Source organism: Hevea brasiliensis, chromosome 1 (genome assembly GCF_030052815.1).
Source record: "Hevea brasiliensis isolate MT/VB/25A 57/8 chromosome 1, ASM3005281v1, whole genome shotgun sequence".
In the NCBI taxonomy this organism is placed as follows: domain Eukaryota; kingdom Viridiplantae; phylum Streptophyta; class Magnoliopsida; order Malpighiales; family Euphorbiaceae; genus Hevea; species Hevea brasiliensis.
The window spans coordinates 5,272,382-5,291,015 of NC_079493.1; the positions used below are offsets into that span (position 1 = coordinate 5,272,382).

Consider the following 18,634-nt stretch of genomic DNA (forward strand, 5'->3'; position numbering starts at 1 on the left):
AATACCAAAAAATATCATAATAATGCAAAATTTAGTTGAGGAAAGGTTATTCAGTTAAGGTCAAGGCATGCTACCAATCTCTTTGAAGAATTACAATAGAATTTATAGATCGCTTACTAAGAGAGATGGTTGGTAAGAATCAAATTCTCATCTTAATAGGAGTGCTGAGTTAATCTTACCAACTAAATCAAACTTTATTGAGTAAAAAAGCCAAATTTTATATAAATAATACAGATACAAGCTAGAGTAACCAAATTTTAGGAAAGCCAAATTTTAGAAATCTTCAATGCTCTTTATATCTCTTTAGTTCAAAATACTTTTTCTCTCTCTCAAATACCCAAAAATAGCATAATAATGCAAAATTTAGTTGAGGAAAGGTTATTTAGCTCAGGTCAAGGCATACTATCAATCTCTTTGAAGAATTACAATAGAATTTATAGATCGCTCACTAAGAGAGATGATTGGTAAGAATCAAATTCTCATCTTAATAGGAGCGCTAAGTTAATCGTACCAACTAAATCAAACTTTATTGAGTTAAAAAGCCAAATTTGATATAAATAATATAGACACCAGTTGGAGTAACCAAATTTTAGGGAAGCCAAATTTTAGGAATCTCCAATGCTCGTTATATCTCTTTAGTTCAAAATACTTTTTCTCTCTCTCAAATACTAAAAAATACCATAATAATGCAAAATTTAGGTGAGGAAAGGTTATTCAATTTAGGTCAAGGCATACTACCAATCTCTTTGAAGAATTACAGTAGAATTGATATATCGCTCACTCAGAGAGGTGATTGGTAAGAATCAAATTCTCATTTTAATAGGAGTGTTGAGTTAATCTTACCAACTAAATCAAACTTTATTGAGTACACAAGCCAAATTTTATATAAATAATATAGACACCAGCTGGAGTAACCAAATTTTAGGTAAGCCAAATTTTAGGAATCTTCAATGCTCTTTGTATCTCTTTAGTTCAAAATGCTTTTTCTCTCTCTCAAATGCCAAAAAATATCATAATAATGCAAAATTCCCTTTTCTAAGGAATAAATGAATAAGTGCTAGTGATAGAAAAGACAATCAATGAAAATTGCATATTTATCACACAAAATAACAGGGTGGGTGGGATCTCAGTGTTAGGTGTGTATAGTTAATTTCAAATACAGCCTATATATGTCCTTTGTCAAGTTGTGACTTGTGGTATGAACTTCTATTATTGCTAGGAAATAATGGAAGAGACATTCCCTCTTTTTTCTGCTGTTTTGCTTCTGCTTTGCGGCTTTCTAATTATTTGTCTACGCCGTGTTTGGTGGAAGCCTGAAAGTTGTAGAATAAAGCTTAAGGAGCAAGGGATCACAGGTCCTCCACCCTCTATGATATTGGGAAACATTCCAGAAATGAAGAGAATGGTGTCTCAAATTTCTGAAACTCCAAAGATAGATGGTTGTTTAACAGTCTTACCATATTTCCAGCAATGGACCAAAAACTATGGTACTATTTTTTTACATATTTTCACTTAGATTTTGTCTATTTAATTTTCCAATTTCTTAATCTTAATAATATTTATGACAGGAAAATTATTTAGGTTTGAACTTGGGGGAATACAATTGTTATACGTGAGTAATCTAGAGCTGGTGAAGGAAATAAGTCGCTTTAGATCATTGGACCTGGGGAAACCTGCTTACCTACAAAATGAGAGAGGAGCTTTATTAGGCAAAGGCCTTATTACAGCAAATGGTGCAGTTTGGTCTCATCAGAGAAAGACCATTGCTCCACAGCTCGGCACGGAGAAGGTTAAGGTAATTAATCAGACTTAAATGTATAGGTTTTATTTATATTATTATATATTTAAGTTAATAAATAAGATATTAATAAATAAAATAATTTTTGCAGGATATGGTGAAGCTGATGGTGGAGTCTGGAGATATACTAGTTAAAACGTGGGAGAAGATAATCGACAGTGAGGGTGAGGATGGGATTGTCGAGATCATGGTAGATCAGCATATGAGAAACTTTACCTCTTACATAGTTTCCAAAGTAATATTTGGGAATGATCATCATAAAGGAATAAAAATATTTCCAAAATGTCAAGCTCTTATTAACGCCATGGGTGGTGCTACAACCCTTGGAATTCCCTTATCAAGGCACGTACTTCCTCTCCTTAATTATATTTCACCTTTTTTTTTTCCTTGGAAAAATACACTTAGATATACTGTAGTTTAAGATTTTTATTGAAAAAATATTTATTTATTTATTTTTAATTTTTGACTTAAGTGTCGTAATTTAATGCTATTAGTACGTAAAAGATAAAGTGATTAATGACATTAACTGTTGATGTGGCATTCACGTTAGTGCCACATCATCATCTTAATACTTATTTTATTTTGGTGCTCCAACGCAAAAAACTGAAAACACTGTTATTAAATGCTAAAAATGTGAAAATACAAAATGTGTAAATATACTTTTTCTTTTTTTTTTTATAAATAAGTCATTAAATATTATAATTATTTAATAATATAATTACAATACACAAGGAGATAGAAAGAGAGAGATAATTAAATATAACTCTTTTGTCTGTCTCTCTCCCTCTCTCTCTCTCTTTGCGTTCATATTTGTGTCTCTTTCCATCTCTTTTCCCCTTTTTTTCATCTCTCTCTCTCTCCTCATTGTCTCTCCCTTATTTATTTCTCTCTTTATTTTTTCAAAGGAATTTCCAAAATCCCAAAAAATTTGCAAGATTAATAGATTCATAAGAGAGACGAAAATGAGGAGGGAGAGGGGGAATGGGTGAGGGAGAGAGAGATAGATAGAGAGACGCAAATAGGAAGGGAGAGCAGGTGAGGACATGGAGAGAGAGAGAGCTTGCAAGATTAATAGATTCATAAGAGAGATGAAAATGAGGAGGGAGAGGGGGAATGGGCGAGGGAGAGAGAGATAAATAGAGAGATGCAAATAGGAAAGGAGAGAGGGTGAGGACATGGAGAGAGAGAGAGAGAGAGAGAGAGGGGGGGATAGAGAAAAGAAGCGAGAATGTCAAAGGAGTTATATTTAATTATGTCTCTCTATTTGTCGCTCTCTCTATCTCTCTTATAATAATTAAATACTTATTTAATTTGTCAAAGTAGAAGTACTTATTTATAAATAAAAGAGAAAATACAATTAAGTTTCCTACACTTCTGCACTTTTATTATTCAAGGCTTGAGCTTCTTTTTTTTCCAATTATAAAATAAGTATTCAAAATGTTGACATGGCCAATTTTTTCTAAAAATTATTAATTACTTTGTCCTTATATGCTAATGATGTTAAAGAAGAAAAAAAAAAGAAAAAGAAAAAACTCATGCCCTTTTAATAAAAACCCAACACCATATATAATTTAAACTTAGGATTGCCACCCAACTCTGAAAAGATTCTACCACCATTAAGTTTAAGTTGAATTATAGATATAAATATCATTTCTACTTTTTTATTTCGATTAAAATATATTACAAATTGTATAACATGATATCTCCTCATTTTGATTTCACTTAATCCTATTAAAATAAATTACTTACATCCAAACCGAAAAATTTATAAATAAAGAAACCATCTATATATCAAAAGAAAAATATAATTCCAATCAAAGTCTAATTAATATAAAAAGAAAAATATATCTTACTATCTAATTCTAAAAATAAAAAATTTTTAATACCAAAATGAGAATGAGACTAAAAAATATGACATAATATAACATATTATTGGTTCAGTCTACAATATGACATGGGAAGCGAAATATATCTAAAAAAATTCACCTGCTTGTGGACTAGAAATTAGAGGCACATCAGTTTATAATTGAGATTTTTCTTATCTAAACTCTGTCTATTATGAATTTAAGACACAAGACTGATAAGAATTTCTCTTACCATCAGTTTTTTTGTTTTTTTTGTTCATGCACGTCATGTGTGCACGCATGTTCATACGCCCACTCGTTTTGTTCATGAACAGATTTCTCCCCACCAAAGCAAATAGAACAGCGTGGAAATTATCCGAAAAGATTCATGGCATGATTATGGACATATCTAAGGAGAGAATTGGATCTACATCCAAAGACATGTTACAAGTGATCCTAGAAGGTGCCGAGAATGGTGAGCTTTGGCCATTAACAAAAGATGAGTTCATAGCTGACAACTGCAAAGATATCTTCTTTGGTGGCTATGAACCACCTGCTCTTGCAGCAATTTGGGGTTTAATGCTGTTAGCTTCGCATCCTGAATGGCAAGCTCGTGCTCGTTCTGAGGTTCTGGAGGTCTGTGAGGGCCAACAGATACTAGATTACAATATGCTTACCAAGATGAAAGTGGTGTGTACAATATTAAATCAAAAGAAAATCACCAATTAATTAATAACTTACATTCCATGATTTAACCAGCTAATTTGTGTTTTCATGAACTTGTGCAGTTAAAAATGGTGATCCAAGAGGTTTTGCGGCTTTATCCAGGAGTGGCATTGGCATCGAGGCATGCCCTGCAAGAAGTGAAGATTGGTAATGTGCAGGTTCCAAAAGGCGTAGGAATTTGGATATTCCTATTAGCATTACATCGTGACCCTGAGCTTTGGGGACCTGATGCAGACGTGTTTAATCCCGAGAGGTTCATTAATGGAGTTACAGGAGCTTGCAAGTCTGCACAAGCCTATATACCTTTTGGCTTGGGAGCTCGAATTTGTCCTGGACAGAACATGGCTATGATGGAATTGACGGTGCTGTTTGCTCTCATATTGTCCAATTTCAACATTAGCATTTCTCCTAATTATCTTCACTCTCCGAAATTTGGTCTGCTTTTGGAGCCTGAGCATGGTGTGAAACTTCTCGTTCGAAAGATATAGCTGCTTCGCCTGAGTCAGCATAGTATCATATAAGCGTGCTAAATAAGCATTTAGAATAAAGGTTTATGAAAAAGGGAAGATTGACCCTTTTGTTGTTGGAAGTATAAATTTAAGATATTAATATTAAAATTATCATAATTTTATCAAGATACTGAAGTGTTGTCTCTAAGCGTTGGGTATATGCGTTTTACTTATTGACAAAAAGACTAACGTAAATATTGCGTATCTAGTGTCATTGAGATAAGTAAATTTAGATGGACGTAAGGAGTGCTTAGGAATGTGAGTGATTAAAATAATTATTATAGCAACACAATTAAAATAAATTTATTTTATTATTTTAATTTTATTTTGATTTTTTATCAAGAATCAAATCAGAGTCTCAATCAAATAATTGATTATATATATATATTTTTTTTATTTATATTTTTTAAGTATATCATATTGTTTCAATAATATTATTATATTATATGCAATTAAGATTATTTTATATATATACTTAATTTATTATTAATTATAAGTATACATATGTAACTTAATATTAATTTTTATTATTTTTAATCATAAATATATTAAATTACTTTATAATCATTAATTAAATCACCTTTTAATCGTATAGTATGCTTTATAGATAAAAATTATATAATTGAAAATTTTATATAAGATAGTAGAATGTATTTTTTAAGATATATATATTATTAAGTAACTTAATTTGTGAATGTTTTCATTGGTGTGAATTGTGATCTATTCAAAATGTCAGTGGTGCAATTGAAATAAAATATTTTGTAAAATTTGTGATGATAATGAGGGGTATGAGTGAAGTAATATTTAAAAGTGAATGTTATATATATATATATATATATATATATATATATATATATATATATATATATATATATATATATATATGCTAAAGAAAAAAAAATATTAATGAAAATTTCACACTTATGTTTACCATCAATTGACACTTGTCATAATTAAATTAAAAATTAATAATTTTATTTAATTTTTTTTAACTCTATTTCTAATTATAAATATAATTAATATTTGTTTGGTTTAATTTTATGGTAAAATTTATTTCATTTGCAAATGAATTTTATGATATAATTCATTTACAAATAAATTTCTTTGTTTAGTATATTTTATATTAAATATAAAATTTATTTTAAATAAAAAGAATTTTATATTTAAAATAAATAAAATAAAATAAAATAATATATAATAAGAGGATAATTTTATCAATTAAAATATATATATAATTTTAAATTTAGATTTCATTTGCAAATTCTATTAATTTTAATAGAATTTGGGTTAGTTATAATAAATTTCATAAATTGATTATGAAGAATTTCGAATTAATTTTTATTTAAACCAAACATTAAAATTTTAGATTTACAAATAAATTTTATAAAATTTTGTGGAATTTATTTATATCAAAAATTATTTATATGTGTTAAATAATATTTAATTTAATAATTTTGTCTTAACTAAGTTTGAAATTCCATTTTAACTTTTTTTAATTATAATTTATTTATTGGTATTAGATAATGCTTAATTTAATAATTTTATCTTAATTGAATTTAAATTTTTTATTTTAATTTATTTTAATTATGCATTTAGTTTTTATTAGACTTGTTACAATAATTAAGAATTGAAAAATTCATATATTAAGAGCTCCTTTTAAAATATTAAATTCATGTGACATCTGTTAAAAATAATTTATCAAGTATGTGACTAAATTATATTTTTTACTTTAGAGATATTAAATCTTTAATCATTAATTTTTACTTAATATTTTTACGTTATTTCATATTGTAAGTATTTTAAAAAATTAAGCGAGAATTTCTGAGGAAAAAAAATGTAGCAAATAATTCTTTATTGATTGCTAATAGCAATTGATATTTGCAACTAATTGTAAATTTTTTCCCTCAAAAATTTCCACCTAAATTTTTTTTATTTGTAATTAATTTGCAAATCGGTAGCTAACAGTAATTAATTTTTACAATCGATTTTTTCTTCCAAAAATTTCTATTTAATTTTTTATTTTCTTTTTTTGATTTACAATAGATTTGCGAATTAATTGCTATCAACAACCAATTAAAACTGATTGATAATAGTAATCAATTTTTTATTCCCGTCAATTTTTTTAATTTTTTTAATTAATAATCGATTTGCGAATTGATTGCTAATAACAACTGATTTTGCAACTGATTTTTTTCTCAAAAAATTCCTATCCATTTTTTAATTTTTTTTATTTTGATTTATAACCAATTTGCAAATCAGTTGGTAACAACAACCAATTTCTACAAATCAATTGAAATCGATTGCTAAATAGCAATCAATTTTGTAATCAATTATGAATCGGTTGCAAAAAATTTTCCCCTAAAATTTCTACCTAATTTTTAAAAGAAATTAACAACCAACAATTGATTACTAAAATCGATTATTAATTTGCTTATATCAACTACTACTCATTTTCTTTCCTCATTACTTATTTTTTTACCCCTTTCTTCTACTTTTTCTCATTTTCATCATGTTTTTCATTCTTATCTATTTTCTTCATCATCTTTTTTTTCTCATCTTTTTACTTCTTCATCTTCATTTTCTTTTTCATATTTTTTATTTAATTTATTTTTCTTTGACATAAAATAAAAATTTTTGTACAAATATATTTTTTGTTAGTAAATAGTAATTTTTTTTATTATAATATATATATATGGTAATTCTTTTTTTATTATAATATATATATGGTAATTCTTTTTTTATTATAATATATATATATATGGTAATTCTTTTAGTAATTTATCTTATAAATATTTTTAATTTAATTTTTTGTTAATATTTTTTATAATAGTTATTATTTGTGATTTTTATAATATTTTTGTATTAATTTTTAGTACTAATTTCATTAATAATTTATTATTTTAATAATTTTTGAAAATTTTATTTATTTGAATTTTTATTTCTTATTTGAAAATTTAATTTTTTATAATTTTTTTAAAATTAGCAATCGACTTTTCAATTGCTAAATTAGTTACAAATAGCGACCGATTTATAAAATAGTTGTAAAATTATAAAATTAAAAACACCAAACTTTTTACAACTAATTTGGTTGCTAAATCGACTGCTATTATCAACCGATTTCGGTTGTTAAATTTGCTGCTATTAATAACTAATAGTTTTTTACTAAAAGTTTTATTTTTTTAAATTTAATTAATTTAGCAACCAATTTAGTTGTCGGTTGCTATTTACAATCAATTTAGTTGTTTATTGCTATTTACAACCAAGCTTATTACAACTGACCGAATCAATTGCTAAATTGATTTGTAATCGATTTTAACGGATTAGCAACCGATTTAGTCAATTGCTAATATATATATATATATATATATATATATATATATATATATATATATATATATATATATATTTCAAGATATAGAGAAATTTATTCCGTTGAAGTTTATTAATTTGAATACAATAAAAATTAAATATAAAAAATTTAAATTATGACCAGGCAATGCGTGGATAAACGACTAATTAAGGAATAATCTGAAAGCATGGTGTGTATGTATGTATGTATGTATGTATGGTTGAGCTTAGTTTCAAACATAACAAATGGAACTTAATTTGGACCTCAAATAAAAGAGTGAAGTATTTTTATGCAAGTAATATCAGGTGGACAGATTTTAACATTTCTATATATATTTACAAATAAAATTTCAATATAAAATTTTAATTTATAATAACTAAAAGTTTATAGTTTAAGGTTTAATGTTCAATTATTTAATTTTTATAAAATGTTAAATTATTTACTTTTTTAATATGTAGATAAAATCCAATTATGTTGTTAAATTACACTATAAATAGATTCTTGTTATGATAATTTGAAATTAATTTTTTTTATTAATATTATGTCTAATTAATAATAAACAATAATTATACATATTCTCAATTAACTTTTACTCTACATATCATTTGATAAATTATTTAATAAACATGAGCCTTATTGATAAAAAGTTTTTGTGGGAATTTTTTAAGTGATCATCAATAATTAAATATAATATTAATATATTTTTCTATTTATTTTCAAATATAAATATTAATGATTGAATTTATACATTTTTTAATATGATTAATTTTTTTAAAAAATAAATATATTAATGAGAGTCATTTTTATATGAGAAGGTGTATTAATAGATTAGATTAATTATACAGGCAATTCCATGATTGATTCACATGGGAAAATAAACATATCATGTGACTAGCTTACCAAATTTTAGGAAAGTCTTTTTTTATTATTATAGCAGAAAATTTAGGTGAGGGGGAGATTCACCAATTTTGAGTCAGGATATATCACTAATTTTTTTAATAATTATACTGAAATTTATAAATTATTATTAAGAGAGGTAATTGGTAAGACTCGAATTCTCAGCCTAATATGAGTATTGAATGAGTCTTACCAACTAAAACATCCATCATTTATTAGAAAAGCCAAATCTATTTATCTATACAAAGTAAGTAACTTTTTTTTTTAAGGTGTTACCGTGTGAAAAGATTTTTAATTAAAAATAGATAATTAAGTACAATTACAATTAAGATTTTTAGGATTTATTAAATATTATAATTGGTAAAAATATATCATTTAAAAATGATTGATGTATAATTAATAAGAATATATATATATATATATATATATATATATATATATATATATATATATATATAAAATACATATACTACAAAAAAAAATCAATTTTACAATCAATTATTACAATTGATTGAAATTGGTTGTCATTACCAATCGATTATGTAACTAATTAGTGATTCAATTTTTTAGTACAATATTTAATTTTTAAAAATTTAGCAACTAATTTAAGAATTGATTGCTAAATCAATGAGCAATGATTTATAATTGATTGTTAAATTAGTTGTTAATCAATATTAGAAAAAACTTAAATATACGATTAGCAATCAATTTTAAAATTAATTGTTAAAATCGATTGCTAATAGTAATTAATTTAGGGGATCGATTACTAAATTAAAAAATTATTTTAATTGGATTCAAAGTTATCAACCGATTTGTAATTGATTGTAAAAATTCAATTACTAATATCGATTATTATATCGGTTGCTAATAGCAACTGATTTTTGTAATTAATTACAAATCAGTTGCTAAATTTTTTCTTCCGAAAATTCTTGTTCAGTTTTTTTATATTTACAATTGATTTGTGAATTGGTTACTAATAGTAACCGATTTTCGCAACTGATTAAAATTGATTGCTATTAACAACTAATTTTACAATCGATTTTTTCCCATCAAAATTTATGTCCATTTTTTTTATTTACAATTGATTTGCGAATCAATTACTAACAATAACTGATTTTTGAAATCGATTAATATCTTTTACTAATAGTAATCAATTTTGTAACTAATTTTTTCTCCCAAAAAATTTCTGCCCATTTTTTTTTATTTTGAAAATCAATCGCCAATAACACCGATTTTTGAAACTGAATTTTTCCCCCAAAAAATTTCCCAACATTTTTTTTATTTTGATTTACAATCGATTTATGAATCCGTTACTAACAGTAATCGATTTTTGCAACCGATTGAAATCGATTGCTATTAGCAACTGAATTTGTAACTGATTGCGAATCGGTTACAAAATTTTCCCTCCAAAAATTCCTACCCAATTTAAAAAAACAATTAGTAGCCGATAATCGATTGTTAATTCACTCATATAAATTACTACTCATTTTTTTCCTATTACTCATTTTCTTCCCAACTACTCATTTTTTTTTGTCTCTTTCTTCTCTTTTCTCTCATTTTCTTCATCATCTTTTTTATTTTCATATATTTTATTTATTATATTTTCTTTTCTAATATATTTTCTTCATCATTTTTTTCTCAACTATTTTTTTTTTATCATCTTTTTCTTACTCATCTATTTTCTTCATCATCTTCTTCTTTCTCGTCTTTTTTCTTCTTCATTCTCATCTTTTTTATTTAATTTATTTTTTTGACATAAAATAAAAATTTTTGTATATTTTTTGTTAGTAAATTATTTTTAGTGTTAATTTTTAGCAAATTTTTTGTTATATATATATGGTAATTTTTTTTAGTATTTTATCTTATAAATATATTTTTATATTTAATTTTTGTTAATATTTTTTATAATAATTATTATTAGTAATTTCTTATAATTTTTTTATATTAATTTTTTTAATAATAATTTTTCATTAATAATTTATTATTTTAGTAATTTTTTGAAAAATTTATTTATTTGAATTTTTTATTTATTATTCAGAAATTTAATTTTTTTTATAATTTTTTAAACTAGCAACCAAATTTTTTATTACTAAATTAGTTGTTAATAGCAACCGATTTATAAAATAATTATAAAATTATAAAATTAAAAACATCAAATTTTTTATAACTGATGATGTCTTTGTTGCTAAATCAGTTGCTATTAGCAACTGATAGTTTTTTATTAAAAATTTTTATTTTTTTTAAACATAATTAATTTAGTAACTAATTTGCTTGTTGGTTGAAATTTGTAATTGATTTGGCTATCGATTGCTATTATTATTAGGCTCATTGTAACTGACTGAATGCAATCCATTAGCAATCCATTTTAATGAATTAGTAACCCATTCAGTCAGTTGCTAATTTATTTTTTTAAGTGCTATATAACTATTTTATTTATATATATGTTATTAAATATATAAATCAAGTTAAACTTTTATTGGAGGCCGCACATGGTGCTTCCTAATAAGAGCTTAATTTGCTAATTATGAATATTGTTTTTTTAAATATTATTATGTTAATGTTTTATCTTTTCTTTAATAATTATGTTATATTGATTAAAAAAATGAAATAATAAATTTTGCTTTGTAACTTATGGCTATTAATTAATGACTATTGAATGGCTAAACTTTTAATCCCAAATTAGTGGTGATTAAAATTGTTTAATAATTAAATGTAATTTCTTTTGAATTGTTCTTTATCATCTTCGCTATAAATAGAAACTAGAGAGTATTTTGTGCCATTTAAGAACTACAAAATTTTCTTTTATCATCTAATATTTTTCAAATTATTATTTTATTTCTTGTATTTTTCAATGTTTATATTAACTTTTATTTATTGGTCTTAATTTTCAAAATTTGTTTAAATTTCTGCTGATTTCTTATTCTTTATAATATTAAAAAGAGACCGTTGAATCCAAAATTAAAAGATTAAGTACTACCAATTATTAAAAAAAAATAGTAGTAATGTAAATATAATTATTTGTAAATGTATGCAAAGATGAGTTTCCAATATTGATTTTACATATTTTTTTATCCTTATTTTTTAGTTATTTTTTTATTAATGGACTAATCATCATGAAGATACTTTTATATATTTTTAATATTTTTTATTTGTTTATTTTAATGAGTAATGATATATTTTAATTATATATGTTAACTAATTTGTTTTTCCATAGAAAATAAATTATAAAAATTAATAAAAAATTAATTTTATTAAAAAATCTGAATTGAATATTTAAAGATTAAAAAAAAGTATTTATGTGAGAGAATTATTCATACTATAAATTTTAATAATTAAATTATATAACAAAATATTAAAAATAATTTTAATAAAAAATAAAATATCAAATTAAAAATAAAAAAATGAATTTCAGGTACTGGAAATCTGGAATAACCAAATTTTAGGTAAGCCAAATTTTAGGAAAGCCAAATTCTCTTCATATCTCTTTGGTTCAAAATGCTTTCTCTCTTTCTCAAATAAAAAATATCATAATAATGCAAAATTCCCTTTTACTAAGCAATAAATGAATAAGTGCTAGTGATAGAAAAGACAAGTAATTTAGGGAAAATTGCATATCTATCACACAAATTAAACAGGTGGGATCTCAGGATTAGGTGTGTCTAATTAATTTAAAATGCAGCCTATATATATATATATGTTCTTAGTCAAGTAGCGACTTGTGGTATGAACTTCTGTTATTGCTAGGAAATAATGGAAGAGATATTCCCTCTTGTCTACTGCTTTTGCTTCAGCTTTTGGGCTCTCTAATTATTTGTCTACGCCGCGTCTGGTGGAAGCCTGAAGGTTGTAGAATAAAGCTTAGGGAGCAAAGGATCACAGGTCCTCCACCTTCTATGTTATTGGGAAACATTCCAGAAATGAAGAGAATGGTGTCTCTAATTTCTAAAACTCCAAAGATAGATGGTTGTTTAACAGTCTTACCATATTTCAAGCACTGGACCAACAACTATGGTGCTATTTTATACATATATTTTCCTTTAGGTTTTCTCTATTTAATTTTCCCATTAATAATTTCATCAGAATGTTCAAAAGGAAAAAGTTTAAAAGAAGCCATTATTTGCGACAGGAAAGTTGTTCAGGTTTGAACTTTGGGGCGCTACAATTGTTGTATGTGAGTAATGTAGAGATGGTGAAGGAAATAAGCCGCTTCAGATCATTGGACCTTGGGAAACCTGCTTACCTGCAAAGCGAAAGAGGACCTTTGTTTGGCAAAGGTGTTATTGCAGCAAATGATGTAGTTTGGTCTCATCAGAGAAAGATCATTGCTCCACAACTCTGCATGGCGAAGGTTAAGGTAATTAATTAAGCTTAATTATATAGGTTTTATTTATATTATTATATACGGAAAATTACTATATATTTAGTCTTGGTATCTAATGAAACTCACTATTTACTCTCTTTATTTTAAAAAATATACTATTTAGTCTCATATTTTTAATATATTCAATTTTTCCTTAGACAATGAATTTTAATACTAGTTAAACTATTTATTAGTTAATCTATTTTACTGAAACTAATTAGTTAACAATAATTCAAGAAAATTGTTTCCTAATTGAGAAAATATAAAAATTGTCATGACTCAACTCTATGGGCTAGATCGGCACTAGTATTTGAGCCATCATAAAACCCCTGAGCCTATAATAAGCCTTACTACTTCCAAACCCAGGAGCAAATTCAATTTCAAGGCCCAACATATAAAATAAAATGAAATAAAATATTATAAATTAATTTGGGTTAACTCATAACTATCAAAAATTCACAATTAGGGAAGCCCAATTAAACCTTGATGCTTAGTATATACAAAACATTTAATACCATTAAGTTTAATTAATTAGTACAATATATTTATACACTGATATCACAGTAGAGTTCTAAAAAAATTAAACAAATAGATAAATAAATAACTAAATAATCATAATAAAAAAAACTACTAACTAAGAAGCACAACAATCTGTAGTGAAAAATGCAAGTTAGACTCAAAAATAAACTTGTTCTTCCTGTAACTTAGGAAAAAAATATTTGAACCAGAATGAGCGTTCGACTTAGAGAATTTAAATATTAATTATAGATGCAATAAAACTCAACCAAATATAGCACACAGGGCATTAGGCCTACAACAATAATTACAATACCCATTCAGGGCCTACAAGAAATTTAATCTAGATTCAAATGTTCAAACTCTAGTTCGGGTCCATAACTTCTTTACCGTCTAATTGATCATTTTCAGCACTTCAAAAAAATTACAAAAATATTTCTGGAGGTCTTCTACATTGTCCTTATATTAATTAAATTTATTTTACTTAATTTTACTAAGGTAAGAATATTTTACAAATTAATCAGCTAATTTAACTAAGGTAAAAACTATACAACTTGAGTTCATGACTACCTTTACAAGTTCCGCTACTTGGAATGCATCTCAAATGTCTGAAAATGACTGCAAACATGACCACCTACCAAAACTGCCCATCAGGCGTCTGGACCGAGCTAAAAACTCGATCCCGAATACTGGTGAGTTATCGCCAATCTGATCGTAACTTAAAGAAACTCATAAATTATTAGTAATTATCATATAATTATTTTTAATTTACAAAAATCGAAAAGGCTTAAAAATGTCATCGATCAATCTAAACCGTCCGATAATCACCTTTTTCAAATGGTGTAGGATTAGAGAGGGGTAGATTCAATCTTGAAGATTTTATTGCTTTATGTTCAATGGTGGCCTCGTATCCCCAATCCAAAGACCGGATCGTTTGGAATCTCATTGGAAAGTCTTAGAGAGACCCATTTTCTTTCTCTTCGATTCTCTCTCTTCAGGCAACCATAAGAGCTACCATTAGTTGGAAAAGGAAGCTGGGGTTGAGAAGAGTCCAACGCCACCGAAAATGCATCATATATATATATATATATATATATATATATATATTCTCAACTTCACCGAAAAAGGGGCTGTAGCTCGCCGTTTAGCGTCCCAAGTGGTCGTCGGCATTCGCTGGAGGGTGGGGGAGGTGGCTAGAGTCGTTGCCGGCTGTAGTTTGCTTTGTGGTCGGAGGAAATTGAAAGGGAGAGAGGGAAGGTGGTTGTGCAACGGGTGGGGCTTCTAGTTTTGTAAATTTGTTTTTTTTTTTTTGGTCTTTAATTTCCTATAACTCCCTAAACTTTTCTATTCTTTTCGCTTAGATCCTTTTTCTTCTTTCAATTAGGTCCAATTCTAATTTAACACTTAAAATAAAGTTTAAGTAATAAAAATAATAAATATTAAACTTAATTAAAATATCTCAAACAACAAATGCTAAAAATAATATATTTTTATATTTTATAATAAATTTAAATACCACAAAATAATAATAACAATAATCTTTTAAATGAAATTTTTAATATATTCAAAGTATTTACGCAATAAAATTTATAGTACATTAATAATAATAATAATAATAATAATAATAATAATAATAATAATAATAATAATAATAATAATTAATGTGGTTCAAATGGTTGTTTAAATTACAAAAATATCAATAAAATAATATTAAAATTATAAAATTTAAATTTTTAATTTCATGTTATTACGAAAATGATACTCAGGGAATTGAACAAAATACTTGAATAATTTTAAAAAAAATATAAATTTATATTTAGTCTCTACATAACAAAATTTTCATTTTAAAATATTATGTTTTTCCAAATACAGGGACAAACTTATTATTTTCACTAAAATAGAGAGATTAAATAGTAGTGTTTTTAAAAAATAGAAACAAATTAATTTGTTTAACTTAAATAAAATGACTAAACAGTAGTTTGATTAGTATTAAAATCTATTGACTAACAAAAAATTTGATAGGTGTATTAAAAAATTTAATAAAAACAAAATATAAAGACCAAATAGTTAATTTATTAAAATATAGAGACTACCTAATAATTTTCTAATTATATATGGTCTCATATATATTGAAGTTAATAAATAAGAGAGTAATAGATAAATCATATTTGCAGGATATGGTGAAGCTGATTGTGGAGTCTGGTGATATACTAGTTAAAACGTGGGAGAAGATAATTGACAGTAAGAGTGAGGATGGGATTGTCGAGGTCATGGTGGATCAACATATGAGAAACTTTACCTCTTACATAGCTTCAAAAATGATGTTTGGGAATGATCACCATAAAGGAATAAAAATATTTCCAAAGTGTCAAGCTCTTATTAAGGCCATGAGTGGTGCTACTACCCTTGGAATTCCTTTATCAAGGCATGTCCTTCCTCTCCTTAATTATATTTCATGGTTTTTTTTTTTAGAATTAATTTGATGGTTCTTAAACAAGGCTAAAGGCATGTACTTTTATTAGTTATTTTTTTAAAAATTATTTTCTCAAAAACTATCCATTACTTTGACAAAATTAAGAAATATTAATTAACTAGAGAATTACTGTGCTAATACTCGTGACAATTTATAATTTTAATTTATATATATTTTTTAATTTTAATATATAAAAATAATATAATATTTTAAATTTTATTTTTATTACTTTTATCTCTTAAACTTTTTAATAAATATTTCATAATAGAAATAATTAAATATATATATATATATATATAAATAATATGTTAATATATTATAAGTTACATTACAATAATCATCACTTATTATAATATTAATAAGATAACTATTAAATAATTTATAATTTACATATAATAGAAAATGCTATCTAACAATACTATAAAAGAGAATACCGCATGTTAGATGAGAATTGCTCGTGCTAATATACATGGCTATTAATCACTTTAATTTATAAATTTTCTTTTAATTTTAATAGATAAAAATAATGTAATATTTTAAATTTTTTATTTATTATTTCAAATTTTATTTTTATTATTTTTATCTCTCAAACTTTTTAATAAAGATTTCATAATAAAAATAATTAAAATCTATCTATATATAATATAGATAAAAATATATATAATTAATATATGTAAATATATTATAAGTTACCTTATAATAATGGTTACTTATTATAATATAATAGAGTGATTATTAAATATTTATAACTTACATATAATAGAAAATACTATTTAGCAATACTATAAAAGAGAATGCTAGGTGTTAGATAAAAATTGTCAATGCTAATACATTTAACTATTAATAATTTTAATTTATATATTTTCTTTTAATTTTAATATATAAAAATAATGTAATACTATAAACTTTTTATTAATTATTTCAAATTTTATTTTTATTACTTTTATCTCTGAAATTTTTTAATAAGGATTTCATAACAAAGATAATTAAAATCTATCTATATATAATCTATATTATATATATAATTGTATGAAGGGAAGGGAACATTGACTTTGCCTAAATTAGCCTTCATTCTTAAAATTAATTATAATTATATTTTTATTATTTAAATTAATTTAAAAGTCTGTATAAATTTAAAATTTGTAATCTTACTTATACTGAACTTCAATTAAATATAAAATTTTATAAAAATAATTAACTAAAATAAGAAATTAAAAAATAAAAAATATTATTAATCTATTTATTAATTATAAAAATACAAAAACAAAATGTATTTATAGCAACAGATAAATAATTCGTTACCAATAATGTATATTAATGACAATAACTTGTCACTAATCCATATAAATTTGTCACTAATACTATTTAGCGACAAATAAACATGTCGCTAATAATTTTAGCAATAAGTGACTTCCATACATATCGTAGCTAAATGTCTAGCAACATAAAATTTATTGCTAAATCCTAATGATGTCAATTCTATAATAATATGTTATATCGTCGCTAATAACTTTTAGCAATGAAATATCTGTAATTAAATACCTAATAATTTTAATTTCTAATATTACAATAATTAATATAAATTAAAATTTTAATATTATTTTAATAATAATTCTACTTATGCTAAAAAATATATTATAATTCTTAATATAGTAATTCTACAATTATAATCCTACAAGTATTATTTATTTATTAAAAATTATTTAATGTATTTTAATAAAATTAATAAAAAATAAAACGCAATATTATTCATTCTAATTTTTTTTAATTATTTTAAATATCAATAAAATTATAATTTGAAAATTTTATTTAATTTTTCAATAAAGATTTCTTAGAATTTAGAATTTAGTTTTCTATATAATTTTAGAGTTTATATAAACATAAAATTTTTAATCCTATTGCATTTAAATTATACTTAGTTAAATTTTATTATACTACTTAGTTAAATTTTATTATAATGTAATTTAAAACAAAATTTATAAAAAGACCTTGTGATTTATATTATTTACAATAATATAGGAAGGTATTTTATTTTAATGAATCATTTTTTTTACTGAATCCTTATAAATTTTATCTCTATCTTATCATTATTTAATTAAAAATATTTTTATACAATATAATTAAATTAATGTAAAAGAACGAAAAAAAAAATGTTGTTAGCT

The 18,634-nt window shown here is 24.1% G+C and overlaps 2 protein-coding genes across 3 annotated transcripts; both read left to right on the forward strand.

The window, feature by feature from the left end:
* The first annotated feature begins 1,191 nt into the window (after nucleotides 1-1,191).
* Nucleotides 1,192-5,005, forward strand: LOC110656420 (cytochrome P450 714C2-like). 2 transcript variants are annotated; one of them, XM_021813155.2, is made up of 5 exons: nucleotides 1,192-1,487; nucleotides 1,569-1,795; nucleotides 1,890-2,140; nucleotides 3,978-4,332; nucleotides 4,431-5,005. In XM_021813155.2, the coding sequence occupies exons 1-5, from the start codon at nucleotides 1,226-1,228 to the stop codon at nucleotides 4,854-4,856; spliced, it is 1,521 nt and encodes a 506-aa protein (XP_021668847.2). In that variant the 5' UTR covers nucleotides 1,192-1,225; the 3' UTR covers nucleotides 4,857-5,005. The 2 variants fall into 2 exon arrangements, with proteins under 2 accessions (XP_021668847.2, XP_021668848.2); XM_021813156.2 differs by having other exon boundaries at nucleotides 4,707-5,005.
* A 7,918-nt stretch (nucleotides 5,006-12,923) lies between these two features.
* Nucleotides 12,924-16,482, forward strand: LOC110653023 (cytochrome P450 714C2-like). Its single transcript, XM_021808644.2, has 3 exons — nucleotides 12,924-13,134; nucleotides 13,250-13,477; nucleotides 16,174-16,482. Exons 1-3 carry the CDS (start codon nucleotides 13,132-13,134, stop codon nucleotides 16,480-16,482), a joined length of 540 nt encoding a protein of 179 aa, XP_021664336.2. The 5' UTR covers nucleotides 12,924-13,131.
* The last annotated feature ends 2,152 nt before the right edge of the window (nucleotides 16,483-18,634 follow it).

Bases quoted from the DNA above. Each gene is read 5' to 3' on its own strand.
- LOC110653023 (XM_021808644.2), top strand. The intron at 13,478-16,173 runs GTAATTAATTAA...TCATATTTGCAG, and splicing joins TCTGCATGGCGAAGGTTAAG to GATATGGTGAAGCTGATTGT.
- LOC110656420 (XM_021813155.2), top strand. From the start codon at position 1,226: ATGGAAGAGACATTCCCTCTTTTTTCTGCTGTTTTGCTTCTGCTTTGC. The intron at 1,796-1,889 runs GTAATTAATCAG...TAATTTTTGCAG, and splicing joins TCGGCACGGAGAAGGTTAAG to GATATGGTGAAGCTGATGGT. The intron at 2,141-3,977 runs GCACGTACTTCC...GTTCATGAACAG, and splicing joins CTTGGAATTCCCTTATCAAG to ATTTCTCCCCACCAAAGCAA.